The following is a 14687-nucleotide window of genomic DNA, read 5'->3' on the forward strand; positions in this document are numbered from 1 at the left end:
ATAGAAGGTGGCCAACGACACCAAGAATCAAATTTAAATGTAAGGAAATCTCTCCAAATCCTCATGCGATTACAGTCCAGGATTTCTTTTTTTTTTCTTCACACAATGGTGGCAAAGCTCGGAGGTAGAGATAAAAGTATAAAACTACATTTATGTGAAATATTTTTTTTTTCAACCAATCGCATAGACACACCTTCAGCCACTTTGCTTTCTCACAAATCCATCTAAATCCCAAAAGCTCCTGAAAAAAGCCGGTGCTGTACAATCCATAATCTCCTCTCTGCACGGTGGACTCTCCTCTCACTCCCACTAAAAGCTGAGGAGCCTGAAAGCCCAAACATGAAATCAGAGTGGGTTTGGCACATTCATACTTATTGCACTGGCTTCAAAAGGAACATGGTCTCTCCTCAACAATTTCAGGTCACAGCTACATTCTCTTGTTACAGGAGCCCCATCTACTGGAGAAAACAGCGCATTACAGTCTGTACCAGTGAGTGATATGAGAATGTGAGGAATTATCTAAAGACTTACGAGAAAATGAAAAGAAGATTGTAGTCTCATTTTCAACACAGATTTTTAGTCATGATAAATACTTAATGGGGAATACAACCCATTACAAGAACTCTCTACCTGCTGGTAAAAGTAGGACTCATATTTGTCAACACATAAAGAATTAGTGCTTTATGCTAATGACTTCATCCTTCTTCACCTTATCAAGTATGGCTTGACACCAACACACAGTACAAACGCAGTAAGAAATTTTATTATGGGAAGTTGTACATGTCGTCATTATTACTTTACTACAGTGCTCAAAGCTTTGAGTTTCATTTACACAAATAAAGGCTTTTCTTGGTATATTTACAAAAGACAATCTTACAAAAGACATATTTACAAAGACAAGTGTGAGGCTATGAGAGGGTCCAGCTTCCCAGCCCAGTCGGCTTTAAAACTGAACTAAACAAACACAAATAGAAACATGAAGTCCAAGGTGCTATGAGAGGAGTTATGGAAAGTCTGTGTCTGTGTGTGTCTGTCTGTGTGTGTCTGTGTGTGTCTGTGTGTGTCTGTGTGTGTCTGTGTGTGTCTGTGTGTGTCTGTGTGTGTCTCAGGACGAGACCTTCCTGCTGAGTGAGGAGATCTGCGTTAGGCAGCTGGTGATTCCGGGGGGCACAGGCCCCGTCGCCTCCCCACGCCACTCTGCCAGCGCTGCCAAGGCCTCTTTGGGGTTGCTAGGTGACAGGTCGTATATGGCATAGGCCGCCGCTAACTGCACTTCCCACAGCACCCCTAGCAACAGAAGGCAAACAACGACATCAGAAAAGGAAGATCACAAAACTGTTAGCATTCAACAAATTGAATTATCTATTAGCACATATTAGAACAGTCTAGTATTAAACATACCACTCAGTAACTAATTTAGAAACTATTACTATTATATTAACCACTATTATTAGTTATTACAGTGTTATTAGCATTACATTAACCCCATGTAACAGGATGCTCACAAATCTACATGTATTTTTTTTCATCGTCCCCCATTTCATCATCAACCCCTTTTTATCTGGGCTTTTTGCTGTTGTTTTTTATTCAGAATGCTCCTGTGTGTTTCATGGATATTTTGTTCACTGTAAGCAATACTGTAAAACTTTTTCTGTTCCATCATACTGTAAACAGTATTTCTACTGTACCTCTTGTAGTAAACAGTAAAAGGGAAAAAAAATATTTGCTTTTTACTGGAATGCTTTTGAATGTGAACATTACATGTGGCCATACAGTTCCCAACCGAGAAATTTAGTGTAAAAACGGTGGATAGCATGTTTTGCATGCAAATACCTGTAAAACTGAAACATAAAAGTCTATGCAGTTTTTGTAATGTCAACCATAGCCAGTATTTTGAAACCTGGTGTACTTTGGTTGACTGCATGTACCTTGTGAAGTGAAAACAAGTGTTATTTTTTGACAGAATAATTTCATTTTGAGTCAGATTTCCAGTGTTTTGGTAAAGTTAGTGTGTGCAGAGAAAGATGTGTACTGTTTTGAAATTAAGAGTTAGTATATATTTAACATGTGTTTTTGAGAAGAAAATTAGGTAACACTTTACTTGACAGTATCAACATAAGAGTGACATGACACTGGCATGAACACATGACACTGTCATGACACATGAAACCTAACCCTAACCTCTAACCCCAACCCCAACCCCAACCCTAAACCTAACTTGTTATGACAAAAACCGAATGTCACTTAATAACATAAGCGTTATGTCAAACGTTTATGACTTGTTTATGACACATTCACGACAGTGTCATGCCACTCTATGTCGACACTGTCAAGTAAAGTGTAACCGAGAATTATCCATTTGGCCAATTGTGTTTTGTACTTGTGAGTCTGTTTTAAGAGTTTAGAAAAACGATCTGAAGTATGGGTAAGCGCTTGTTAGCGATTGAAAAAAACTGTAATAAACCCGTTTAGAAATCATTTGGATAGTTGGAAAACCAACTTTGCAAATTTCAGACTACCGTCCCGGTAAGAGAAGTGAGAAACAAGAAACTTGTTTAAAATCGTGTTTCTTACATTGTAACATCCACATTGTTCTGCTATGCTAAGCGTTTCGCTAGCTTGTAAACAAATCCATATGCTTTATTGTTACAATTTCCACTGTTTGAAATAGCATAATGCACAACTTCTCCAGCAGAGGGGGAAATACAGCTAATCCTGCCAAGTTTCCCTTTAAGTCTGAATAAGTGAATGTAAGGCATTACTCTGGAAAGCGCTTTGAGTGTGAGGGGGCTCTATACTGTAAACGCAGTCCATTTACCAATCGCCTCTTGGCTTAAACCCCCACAGGTGTGGTAGGTTATATGATGAGCAGACACTGGTCAGAGCTGCGCTACTGGCTACATTTACCAGCCCCAAACTCCTGCGTTTGTTCCATCAGTTACAGATGCGCACGCGCACGCACACACGCACACAAACCTTCAGCCTGTCCTTGCTTGCCGAGCATGTTGATGACGGAGGCCATCTTGCGGACGGCAGCTGAGTACTTCTCCTTAATGCCCTGCTGCCCCAGTCTCCCTAGAACAGAGAAGAGCAGCATGGTTGTCGTCATTAGAATAGAGAAAAAGCAGCGTGGTTCTCGTCATTAGAACAGAGAAAAAGCAGCGTGGTTCTCGTCATTACAACAGAGAAAGCAGCGTGGTTCTCCTCATTAGAACAGAGCAAAAGCAACGTGGTTCTCGTCATTAGAACAAAGAAAAAGCAGCGTGGTTCTCGTCATTAGAACAGAGAAAGCAGCGTGGTTCTCGTCATTAGAACAGAGAAAGCAGTGTGGTTCTCGTCACTGTTGATGCATGGAGCCTCTAGATGAAGCCTACACAGCAAAAGCATGGCTATGTCCCTCCTGACAAACTAACGTACCGATCAGTCGGAGAACCGCGGCCACAGTCACGTCCTGGATGGGACCCTTCGGTGTCCGTGGCTGGGTCACCCACGCATTCATTATGGGCCAAAGGTCATTGCTGCAGTGGAAAAAATGACAAGAGGAGGAGGAGGAGGAAGAGGAGTCAGAAAATGGGGAAGAGAGAGAGGTCTTCATTAAAACAGTGCATGACTTGTGTATGACAATCTATCACACAGCATCAAATCCTAACATTGCTTGACAGAGTTGATGATGCACAAGGCGACTTTTTGACCAATGTTACTCTGCCACTTTACAATTGATATGCGGCAACTGCCGCCTTCTGGAGAACTTCTATCATCAGTAGATATGGGGCAGAGCTCATGTACCTGGTCACGTGGTTGCCCATAAGGTGTCAACATTGCTCAAAAAGTTGCCTTATGTGATAACTATTAGTGCCATGAGCTCCGGTACCGGATGATGTTGTCATGCGTCCACTTCCACTTCTGATGCGCACACAGGAGGTCAAGGGTGAAGATGTACTCCCACGACGTGGGGCAAAGGTCGTCACCGTGGCGACTGTGGGGCTGAAACTGCATGTTCTCTCCAGTGCGTAGGGCCATCAATGTGCTGTTAATCAGCTGAGGTATGTCACAGGGAGGGTTCTGTAGAGCAGAGCATTTTAAGAAAGTAATGAAAACATTCTTACATTATATTTTTCTAAATAATAAAAATGCATAGCACAATTTATTTTTGTTCCATTGTAGTTCTGCATTGCCTGGTCAAGATCAATCAAACAATACAAGCCATAATAATGAGGCTGTTGAAGGAACATGCAGAAAGTAGTTTTATGATCTCTGTTCCTTCCTTCTCAACATTCTGATTCTGTTCCTCGTCTCTGAAAACACCAACTCTCTGTAATGCAGTCAATGAGGCTAGTCTAGTTCAGTTGTGGAAAACACATGCAGACAGTTTTTGTGAATGCTAAACTAAAACTTTCTCATCTCCTGCTCCTGGCTTGATAAATGTGACCTGGCCATTAGCATTTATAGGGAGGACGAGGCCCTCTTCATGCTGCGCCTGATTCATTCAAATGTATGTACACAGAGTACGACAGAACGCTTCGTCCTTATCCTTATCTGAATTGAAAATGTTGAGCATAAACGAGCCTTTACTGACCGAGTCCCAGTGGAGGTAGGCGTTGAGACAGCTGAGGATGTCTCCCTGCGCCCGTATGCGGGCGACGGAGTGGATGGCTCTGCACAGGGTGCTCTCACGGGTCAGCAAGCTCGGCCAGGTGGTCACCATGAACAGGAGGTGTTTGGCAGCGTCCGGGAAGTCTGCTCAGACACACACACACACACACGCACACTTCAGTATTAGCACACAAACACACACCGACAGGGTACATATCTTTCTAATACAGCCAAACAGAATGTGCATTTTATATTGACAGCTGACCTTCCTTCAGGAGACTATAGGCCAGGGTGTTGGCCTTGAGCCGATCTTTGTTCTGGCGGCACAGTGCGGTATAGACTCGACAGAGGCTCTGGAGGTGATCCCCACCCAAAGTCGTCCTCTCTGCCTTCAGCTGAGCCAAAATGGCTGACAGGAAGTCCTCGGTCAAAGACTGAAAGGACACACATCATTAGTGTTGGGCAGGGGGCTCAGATGGTGACGGCTTATTGTACTGGCAGCTGAAAAGGGGCATTTATTCACATCTCAGAACATTCACAGGACTTTGAAGCACTCATACACATGGGGGGGAAAAAATCTGTGCCTGAAGTTAGCAGAAACTTTTGAAGCTGTTCTTTTGAAGGGCTGCATTCATTCAGCCCTTCACACAGATAGGTATGGCCAGTGCCACTCGGCTGTCCTTGCCTATGGACAGCCAGCAACGTGGACCATAGCCTGACTAATCAGCATGACATTCACGATTAAAGAGATGCATGTTTTAACACTCTCCAACACGCTTTGATAACTTATATGTGCATTCATTTCACTGGCAACAGACAAACCTGAATAAAATATGAAAGTTTGGTTGAATTTTTGCCAATGGATACGAAATAGTTAGATAAGAAGATAATGATAAGGTGCTTCTCAGCAACACATTAAAGGGACACCAGGCAACGTTTTCGTGTTAATTACTTCTCATTTTCGTAAGTCGGTATATGGTTAAATGACTGAATAAAGACTCTCTCGCCCGCCCCTACTGCCTGTAGGAAGAATATCCCGCTTGCAAGTTCAGTGTATCCTACCCGCCGACCGAAGCAGGCAGGCTAACGCTAGAGATTGTTGCAAACATGTGTATCATGTGTGTCTCTGTATGTATATATGTGGATATGAAGATGTATGCTTGTTGTATATATGTGTATATGTATGTATTTTTAGGGAATGGGAGCTGTTGGGGGTGGGGGAAGGGGGCTGTATGTGAGTGAATGTGTATGTTGTATTGTACTGTACTGTAGTATCTTGTCCTTGTACCTTTGTCTTTGTCCAGTCCTATCGAGGACCCTCTTGAAAATGAGATGCCACATCTCAAGAGGCATTCCTCTTTAAATAAATAAATAAATAAAAAAAAGTATAATGGCAGAGCCGGCGAAGAAGCAGCGAAAACCCTTGACAGAAGCCGCAAAGAAAAGGAAAAGAGCTTCAAACCAAGCGAGGGGGAGTTTCGTAGAGAAAAAGCATCAGGCTTGCCTGGTGTCCCTTTAAAGGAGAATTCCAGCCTGAACCCCATTGTTTGATGTCTTCAGGAACTTTCAATAAAGACAAAAATGATAATAGGGCCCCAAGTTGAAAAATACCAGAAATGTCCTTAAAACACAAAAAATTCTCTATTTGTAGGTGTAGTTTTAATAAAAAAAAAAAAAAACTTCTTTCAAATGCCTTTTGATTTGGTAACATAAGAGAGTGGGATTGCTACTAACCTTATGTGTTGTGCAGAAATCGGAAACCAACTCCTTCTCTTCATCTCGTAGTATGGGGACAGAAGAGATCCTTTGAAGGACGAAGACATGACTTTTAACCACTACCAGCAAATCAAAGCAAGAGCTTCCCAGTTTAGCCAGAGCCTGAGAAATAACACATTCTTTGCTGCTTCCTGCATTGTCCAGTGGAGCAATCCGTTCATTCTTTACAACGTGCAAGCCGTTAGGGGTCTGTGGCTCTTTCGATTCCCTGTCGGTCGGTAAGGGCTCTATGGCGAGGTCTGACGGCGGTCTTGCGCTAACAGTCACAGGAGAGTTGCCTAGGCGTAACTTTTTGGCACTCTTTGGCAAAAGCACGTTGGTCCCGGACCGCTTGCCCGCCTGCTGGGTTTTGGTGAAGGCCGTGGTCACCGAGTTGAAGCCGGACGCCGCGTGGCTGCCGGGGGCCTGAGGGGGCGTGCTGGGTTCCGGAGCCGGGGCGGGACCGGGCCGGACGAGGTTGCAGACGTTCCCGCGCAGGATGTTGAGCGTCCGCGCCTGAGCCGACAGCTCCGGGTACATGGAGTCCAGCATCTGCATGGAGTTCTCCTGGGCCTGGGCGGGCGTGGCGGGAGACGCGGGGTTCAGCGGCGCCGGGTGCCTGCAGGGGACCGGCACGGCGTGTTTGGGCGTGGCCGAGCCGAACTGCAGCGGGGAGGAGTGGACGCTTTTGCAGGGGGACGGGGTTGTCGGGGTGGCGGTAGCGGTGGTGGTGGCGGGGGAGAAGGAGATCTTCTGCGGGCCGTTCCGGAGTGCCAAGTTAGCGGAGGGCATCGCCGCAGCCCCCTCAGAGCCATCTGGTGACGCTGCGAGTCCACACGGGTCCAGTCTACCGGGCTTGGGAGGGGTGGACATCAGAGGAGGAAGCAGAGGGCGGAGAGGGGGGCCCATCATCGAGCGAATGTTTCGGACCGACTCCCTAGGAGAGATTAAGGACGCTGTAGAGACAGGCTGAAGAGATTCCAGCAGGCCTTTGACCCTGGTGTAGCTGCCCTCGTCCTCTGATGCACAATGTGAGCCTCCAAAGCCATTTGTATGGACTACTCCATCAGCTGAATGCTTGAGTGTGGCTGTGCCATTGGTGATGACCGGCCTGTCTGGAGATTGAACATCGGGCACACGTGCGTCCTCCTCTTGCATGTGTCCATTGGAGTTCTCTTGTGTACGCTGTGGATGCTCCTGCATCTGCTCTTCCACCTCAGGCTGTGGGTCTTCTTGACTCTGCAGCGCTGGAGGAGCATCAATGCTATTTGTTGTTGTATCTCCACGGCTCACACGTGACCGTTCGGTGTTTTTGTTAGTCGCAAGGTCAACGTCTTCATCAACACACCAGACATGCACACCACCCCGCGCCACTGGACTGCTTGGAGTTTGAGTATCTGTACCACATGTGAGATCCTTTGAGGGTTTCTCTTTCGACCCCCCCTCCACCGAGGTGCCGTTAATGCTTTCAGCGGGCTGCTGGCTCTCCCGCCGGGAGTGGGCTACGCGGACCTTGCGCTGCGGAGTGCGGTAATCCTCGGAGGATTCGATGTCCCCACACACATCCACCGAGGGTTTCCCCCTGCGAGCTCCACACGTGCCCTTAGACAGGTCTGCGTTGCTTCTCACATCAGTAGACGTCTGATGTTGTCCATTCTGACACTCGTCTCTCAAAGCTGTATTCCCCACATCAGGAGTGTGACTGGAGGAATTCTGCTTCTGTTCTCTTCTGATTCTAGAATTCACTGGGCCATGATGATTCGGACATTGTCCATTCTGTCCCACTCCAGAGGACGCAGTGTTCTGGACCTCATTCTGGTTCAGATCACGGGCGTTCTGTATTCCATTCAATGACTCTGACCCCAGAGCCTCACCAGTGCATTTCTTACTAATTCTCACAATTTGATCTTTGACTTGAGGTTTCGGAGTTGAGGCAAAGTCCGTCAAAGGAGGTTGTATAAATGATATTTGCTCCTCATGCAGCTCAACATTGCACACAATCATCTCTGAGTCGTCTACAGGCTTAAGAGTAGCAGGGCCATTTCTCAGAGGACTGTCTTTGAGTTCAGTGTTATCCTCTTTGGTCTCCAAGAGTCCGACCCCATTTGTAACTCCAAACCCAGAGCTGTGATATGGTTCTGTGCCGGACCCAACAGCAGGGTCAGTGTGAACACCTTCCAGGCCGTCCACTGAAGTGGGGTCCCACTCCATATCAGCAGTGCCATCACCACACGCCTCCGCTGAAGGAATCACCACATCCCTGACCACCTCAGACTCCATGACATCATCAACGCTCGCCATCTCTTCCCCATGTCCTTCTCGCTCACCAGGGGACCCAAGGCTCGCCGGCACAGGAGCCGCAGTCCTTCTGCTCTTTCCGTTAACGGACATGCGGAGACAGACAGCCTCGCTTTTCCGGTCTGTGGTTTGTCCGTGTGTGTCGGAGAGGGAGGTCTGATGGAACTTGACCTCAGGCGGGGACTCAGGAGAGCGGAGCTGACCGTTCGTCTTGAGGCCGTTCGCGAGGAATGCGGCCTCCTTCACGTCTTCCTGCTTGAATGTCTGGAGCTCTTCCTCGTCCTCCTCGTCTGATAACTGCAAGTCTTCCTCCACGTTACTCTGAAAAGGGTAAACACAAAAAGATTTCAGCAGAATGTCAAAATGCAAATAAATAAGCATTAACACAAAGCAATGCTGCACCCTCTATGGGACTATAGTGGGATAATGAATGGTCATAGTCTGTCAGTTTTCCCATATTGTAAACAAATAACCATTTAAAAAACAAACAAATCGTCTTTATCCTTTAACCCTTGCTAAAAAGCTTTCTTTAGATGCTCTAACAATTACAATTCATACAGAGATGAATAGCACAACCATCTAAATAATCTTTTTTGAGAAGTAAAAATGATCATTTAGATGGTCATGTTATTAAATGATCATTTCCAACGAACAGAGCGGAAGTTGCGTGGAGGGAGGAGGGCCAGTGGGCGGCGGTGACGCATACCCTCTGAAGGACAGGGCTGGGAATAGGTGAGAGCAGAGGGGGCAGCCATCTGAACAAGTCCAAAACCTCCTCCGCTGGCAAAGGGGCTTTCCCACAGGGGGCAGCTGGCCTGGCAGGGGTTCGGACAGCTGGCCTGGCAGGAGTTCGGACAGGGGTTCTTGGCACATTGGCAGGAGACAGAGGTACAGGTGACATGTGAAGACGTTCCTTAGGCACTGGAACCCCAGCCGGACTAACTGGTCGAACCAAAGGAGAGTGACATGTCAAGGATCCTGATATGCAGAAACACAGAAGGGACAAAAATCACAGTTAAAATCGCTGGAATATACTGCAGAGAATGTTCAGACAGTAACTGGAGTGGAGCTAGGCGGAACGAAATCCATCTGGCGAGAGTCGGGTTACGTGAAAGTGCCACACACTGAAAAACATTATCTGTGCAATGATATACACTGATTTGGATAAAAGTGTCGGCTAAAATGGCTAGTGAATAAATGTACATGAATAGTTGTGCTACATTTCACTGTGGCAAAGAAATAAGCAGGCGTGCAGCTGAAGATGCCAGACAGCAGCTGACTCTGAAAAAGAGAATGAAGATACATGGAGCGTGCTTACCTAGCTGGGGAGGCATTTCGGACAGTGATTGGGGCAGCATACACTGCCAAAGGCCGGTCACCAGCTCCCTTATTTTGCCTGTGAAACAAGCAAGACAACTTCAACAACAGAAAAAAACACTGCAGGACCTCAACAGGCACAAAACAACTTACACCACACAAAGACACAGGCAACTGAATTCCGTTTCTCTTGTATGCAACCCAGTCCAAAAGCATGGCTTTCTCTGCTGATGCGTCATTAGGGCTAAATGTTGAGCTTACGTAGATCCATCATGCTCTCCTCCGTAGGGTCGGTCTGCACCAGCACACTGGCCGTGTGTGTGGGGTTTGTCTGCACGGCTGTGCTGCTCCTCTCTGCGGTCTCTGTCTGCACCACTGTGCTGCATAGCTCTATGGGAATGCACAAATCACATAAAATGGGGGTACTCAATTGCAAACTTTTAAGAACCTTGTCAGCCACTACTAAGGTAGCCGGTCTTACCTTTCCTTTCGGTTTGTGTTCCAGAGCTCTTCTTTTCTGTAGAAATGACGAGATGTTAAATTAACATGAAGATACTCACTTAGTAATAAGTCACTGACAATCCTCTACTTCCATCAATACTAGTTTCTTTCATATAAGAATGTATCTTACCTTTGTTTATTTCTTTTTCCAGTTTTTGCAGCTTTTCCTGTTGAAAGAGTGTATTAATGAGTGAACTGGTAGATTGATAGTGATAATTAAAACTTCCAGTGATTGCAAAGGAAGAAACTTACTTGTGTTTGCTGCAGTTTATTCTCCAAGGATTCATTTTCATTTTGGAGCGAGGTGACAACAGCACTCTGCTTGAGATTTGAGTCTAGACAAACACACACATACATGTACTTTGTCATTTCAAAAACATTGTTATGTAATAAATGAATCAGTGATTCTATGACTAATGTGTAACATAGAGGTAAATATTAGATTCACCAACCTTGTAGAATTTTGAGTTGAAAAATAATTCTGTCCTTCCTGAAAGAGAGGGAGGGTGTGAGAGAGAGGATAAGTGAAAGTAAAAGAGAGGAAAGAGAGAAATAGAGGGGTGCAAACCTTAGATCTGATTAATTATATATAGCATCACATGTAAATCACTAGTCAATTGGGCATGCCAACAATGGATAGAGCTGAGATACAACGTCGAGCATCACTACACAACTATCCATTACAGGTTAATTCTCCATACAATATGCATGTGAAAAGAGCCAAGTTAGCAGCGAGTGGTTTCTGAAATGCTAACTCACAAAGTCTGGGCCTCAGGGTCCCTGTTCCTCAGGTCTGCTGGTCCATCTTGGCATTGCTTCAGAAAACCCTATTTCAACGACAATGACAATTAAGAGGTGGCCCAAAGATGTGAGCTTTAAACTTGAAAATTGATTGTTCTGAATTATGAATGTTCTCAATATTACAAAGCCAGTTTTTCGGTATTGAATGTCAAAATTACTACTTTATGTCTATAAGAGAACATACCTTTGTCCTCTGCAGTTCCTCTTGCATATACACATCTTCCTTGTGTAGGCTATCAAAAGGAGCCACGTTCAGGAGCAACTCATCTAGGTGACTGTGGAGGTCAGCATTTTCCCTGCAATTAAGGGGATTCGAGCGACCAAGATGCAGCTTTATTTTATTGGCCAAGATATTGACACACACACACAAGGCATTTGTGGGATCGTTCTGCAACATGACAAGTTACAATCACTTACAACTAGGCAATCACTAATATTAACTGTCCAATCATTGTTTTTACTTGTATTATTATTATTACAGTCTAGAATGATGAATGTATGGTTATACTGGACTCCAATATAGACCCTTTCAACAATAAAAACAAAAACAATGCTTGAACGTTCTATTTGGGCCCCAATCTACTTCCTCTGCATTAAGATAACATATGGAATGTTAAAAAGGAAGTCTTGTGGGGCCAACTATGATGCTGATAATGGAACTCTCTTGAAAGGGTCTATAGCCAATGCAGCCATCATTCTCCAGTTTTACACTAGCATAGCCATCACAGCAGACAGACATTAAGCATACATTATAAACGGATAAGCATCCACAAATATAAGCATACAGTATATAAATCAAAGTTTAAATCATTCTCATAGTTTAGTTCAGACTATTTTCCCAATAAAGAAAAACACGCCATGGATAGGTCACATCCTTCTTAAGCACTCTCAAATATGGTATTTAGTGTTAAAGTAATGAGAGATCAGTAAGTGTTGCCTTACCTCTGCGTTTTCTGAAGCTGTATTAAAGAGTCAAGGCTAACTGACAATATGCAGATCACCAAACACATAACTCACACAAGTACAACCATTCTGGAGTAATTGATGCATTTAAAACATTTCCTCTGAAAATGTAGTACAAAGCCTAAAGCAGAAGAATATGTCTGGGCCTGAAGTTATCAAAAACTTTTGAATCTGTAATATCTATTTTCAATTCAGACACAGTACCAGAGTACTTTAAGCCCTGGCTGTAATCCTTGGGGCCAAGAATGTATGACAACAATGAAAACCTATCTGTAGCCTAAAGCGAAATCATTTCCAACTGATACCTCGATATGAGATTGTAATTTTCATATTATAGCAATGACATATTAACAAATGAACAGAAGGAAGTGTGAAAGGATATCATCGCATTTGTCTTTGAACTCGTTCAATACTTTACTGTGGAAGGAAAGACAATAGACCAATGTTACCATCACAGTCTGAGAACCACCATTCAACCAGCTCTAACATCAGCTGAATAAACGTGCAAATAAACACAACGCACATTGGCATTTAAATGACAACTCACTCTGTTTCGATGATCTTCTGCTTTAGTGCCAAAAACGATGTCATGTATTCGTGCAGTGTCTGAGAACAGAAACACATACACTCCAAAATTAGGCACCCAAGCACAACACGACACATAACATATAGAAGCGTTAGCAAGTTGGCTACAGCTAACTCCATGCTTAACCTTAAGTTTTTGCATTCTCTGTATCGCCATTCTGGTAACATTGACATTTGGTACACATGCCCAACCAAATAGCCAAACACTATATTCCTTTGCCGGCAATAATAACACAATAAAGTCGCTAGCCAATAACGTTACGTTAATGTAATTTCACCTCATTCAACACAGCGCAGTTTTGACAAGTTCCAGCCGTTCCGTCTGGAGCAACTCCTGCGGTTCTCGCCTGAGTCTCTCCGGGCATCATGGTAACTTAGGGACACCACGGGGGTTTTAAAATGTGAAAAAACACTCACAAACATGAATGAATGCGTTAATGCCACAAACTAGAACTTCTACAAGAGCATGGAGCCCAAAACGAATTTGCAGTGTTTGCTTGGGGTCCGACATAAGGACCTTAGGTGTCCATCTTAATGCCGGATTCAAACTCTCGAAAAAACTAGATGTGTGGGAGCTACTATGTGTATTATATTTCCATTAAGAATAAATTAAGATGTATTATGTGACGCAGAATATATTGTATGATTAAGCAGTATTTCGTAAAATAATTGGACAATGTAGCCTGCCAGGCAAAGTATTAGGACCACTATCAACATCATTTGGGACGCTGTTATTGTGCGTCATTACTTCTTTTAACATTGTCGCACAGTCAACGTTGCAGTAGGAGTGAGTGCAATGACCACATGTCCAAAGAAAGATCGAAAGGAATGTCCAGTAGCCCGTGCATTTTTGGTCTAGCTCTCCAGCAGGAGAAAAACAGTTTCTGATTCAAGACACGTGCAAAACAGGTAGGATGGCGTCAGACTTTTCTCAGCTCAAAGTTGGTTTCATTGGTGCAGGGAACATGGCCTATGGCATAGTTAAGGGAATCCTCAAATCAGGTTACATCATCCCTGCAAATGTTACAGTTAGTGCGCCGTCAGCCAACAACTTCGCTAGATTCCAGGAGATGGGTGTGCATCTTGTGCACTCAAATGTGGACACCGTGTCTGGGACACAGTTGGTCTTTCTAGCAGTGAAGCCCCATCTCATCCGTACAGTTGTCACTGAAGTCTTACCCCATTTAACAGAGCGACACACCATCGTTTCAGTTGCTGCTGGTGTCACACTGGAGACGCTAGAGCAACTCTTGCCGGCTGAAGTCGGAACTGTGCGCCTGATGCCGAACCTACCCTGCGTGCTCCAGGAGGGGGCGCTGCTGTTCGCCAGGGGATCGACCGCCACACCGGAGACGGGCACCCTGCTGAAGTGCTTGCTCTCTGCCTGTGGGGCCGTGGAGGAGGGACCAGAGAGTTGGATCGACATTCACACGGGTCTAAGTGGCAGCGGGGTGGCATTTGTGTACCTGTTCGCTGAGGCGATGGCCGAGGGGGCTGTGAAGATGGGCATGCCCAGTGTGCTCGCCCAACGCATCGCTGCACAGACCATCCTGGGCGCAGGGCATATGCTGAGGGATTCTGGGAAGCCAGCGGCAGTGTTGCGGGGAGATGTGTGCACACCAGGTGGCACCACTATCTATGGCCTCCACGCCCTGGAGAAGGGGGGCGTGAGATCAGCTGCTATGTCCGCTGTGGAAGCCGCCACTGAGAGGGCACGAGAACTTGGGCAAAAATAATTAATATCACATGTTCTCAGTACTGAATATCACACATACATATCCTGCAGGATTAATTATTGCACATAGGTGTGCCATTCTCAATAAATGAATGTTTACAACTTTTGGCACTGTTGTTGCCTGTACAGTTGAACTGTA

The 14687-nt window shown here is 45.1% G+C and overlaps 2 protein-coding genes across 5 annotated transcripts; one reads left to right on the top strand and one right to left on the bottom strand.

The window, feature by feature from the left end:
• Nucleotides 1–741: 741 nt before the first annotated feature.
• Nucleotides 742–13339, bottom strand: ice1 (KIAA0947-like (H. sapiens)). 4 transcript variants are annotated; one of them, XM_042107710.1, is made up of 21 exons: nucleotides 13092–13339; nucleotides 12776–12834; nucleotides 12611–12645; nucleotides 12208–12226; nucleotides 11450–11561; nucleotides 11224–11291; nucleotides 10917–10954; nucleotides 10717–10799; nucleotides 10595–10631; nucleotides 10445–10480; nucleotides 10225–10353; nucleotides 9965–10042; nucleotides 9353–9624; nucleotides 6328–8967; nucleotides 4859–5027; nucleotides 4577–4737; nucleotides 3872–4062; nucleotides 3418–3518; nucleotides 2977–3075; nucleotides 1099–1287; nucleotides 742–1030 (listed from the first exon to the last, which is right to left on the bottom strand). In XM_042107710.1, the coding sequence occupies exons 1-20, from the start codon at nucleotides 13179–13181 to the stop codon at nucleotides 1106–1108; spliced, it is 4599 nt and encodes a 1532-aa protein (XP_041963644.1). In that variant the 5' UTR covers nucleotides 13182–13339; the 3' UTR covers nucleotides 742–1030; nucleotides 1099–1105. The 4 variants fall into 4 exon arrangements, with proteins under 4 accessions (XP_041963644.1, XP_041963643.1, XP_041963645.1 ...); XM_042107709.1 differs by having other exon boundaries at nucleotides 742–1027; nucleotides 1096–1287; XM_042107711.1 differs by having other exon boundaries at nucleotides 742–1287; nucleotides 9353–9588.
• A 220-nt stretch (nucleotides 13340–13559) lies between these two features.
• On the top strand, nucleotides 13560–14650 carry pycr3 (pyrroline-5-carboxylate reductase 3). The gene has a single exon (XM_042106980.1). It carries the CDS (start codon nucleotides 13728–13730, stop codon nucleotides 14547–14549), a length of 822 nt encoding a protein of 273 aa, XP_041962914.1. The 5' UTR covers nucleotides 13560–13727; the 3' UTR covers nucleotides 14550–14650.
• The last annotated feature ends 37 nt before the right edge of the window (nucleotides 14651–14687 follow it).

The sequence above is a fragment of the Alosa sapidissima genome, chromosome 10 (genome assembly GCF_018492685.1).
Source record: "Alosa sapidissima isolate fAloSap1 chromosome 10, fAloSap1.pri, whole genome shotgun sequence".
In the NCBI taxonomy this organism is placed as follows: Eukaryota; Metazoa; Chordata; class Actinopteri; order Clupeiformes; family Clupeidae; genus Alosa; species Alosa sapidissima.

Excerpts from the sequence above, each read along its gene's own strand:
- ice1 (XM_042107710.1), bottom strand. The coding sequence starts at position 13,181 with ATGATGCCCGGAGAGACTCAGGCGAGAACCGCAGGAGTTGCTCCAGAC. Across the intron at positions 8,968-9,352 it reads CCAGCCCTGTCCTTCAGAGG|AGTAACGTGGAGGAAGACTT; the intron begins GTATGCGTCACC and ends TACCCTTTTCAG. Across the intron at positions 4,738-4,858 it reads CTATAGTCTCCTGAAGGAAG|ACTTCCCGGACGCTGCCAAA; the intron begins GTCAGCTGTCAA and ends GTGTCTGAGCAG.
- pycr3 (XM_042106980.1), top strand. The coding sequence starts at position 13,728 with ATGGCGTCAGACTTTTCTCAGCTCAAAGTTGGTTTCATTGGTGCAGGG.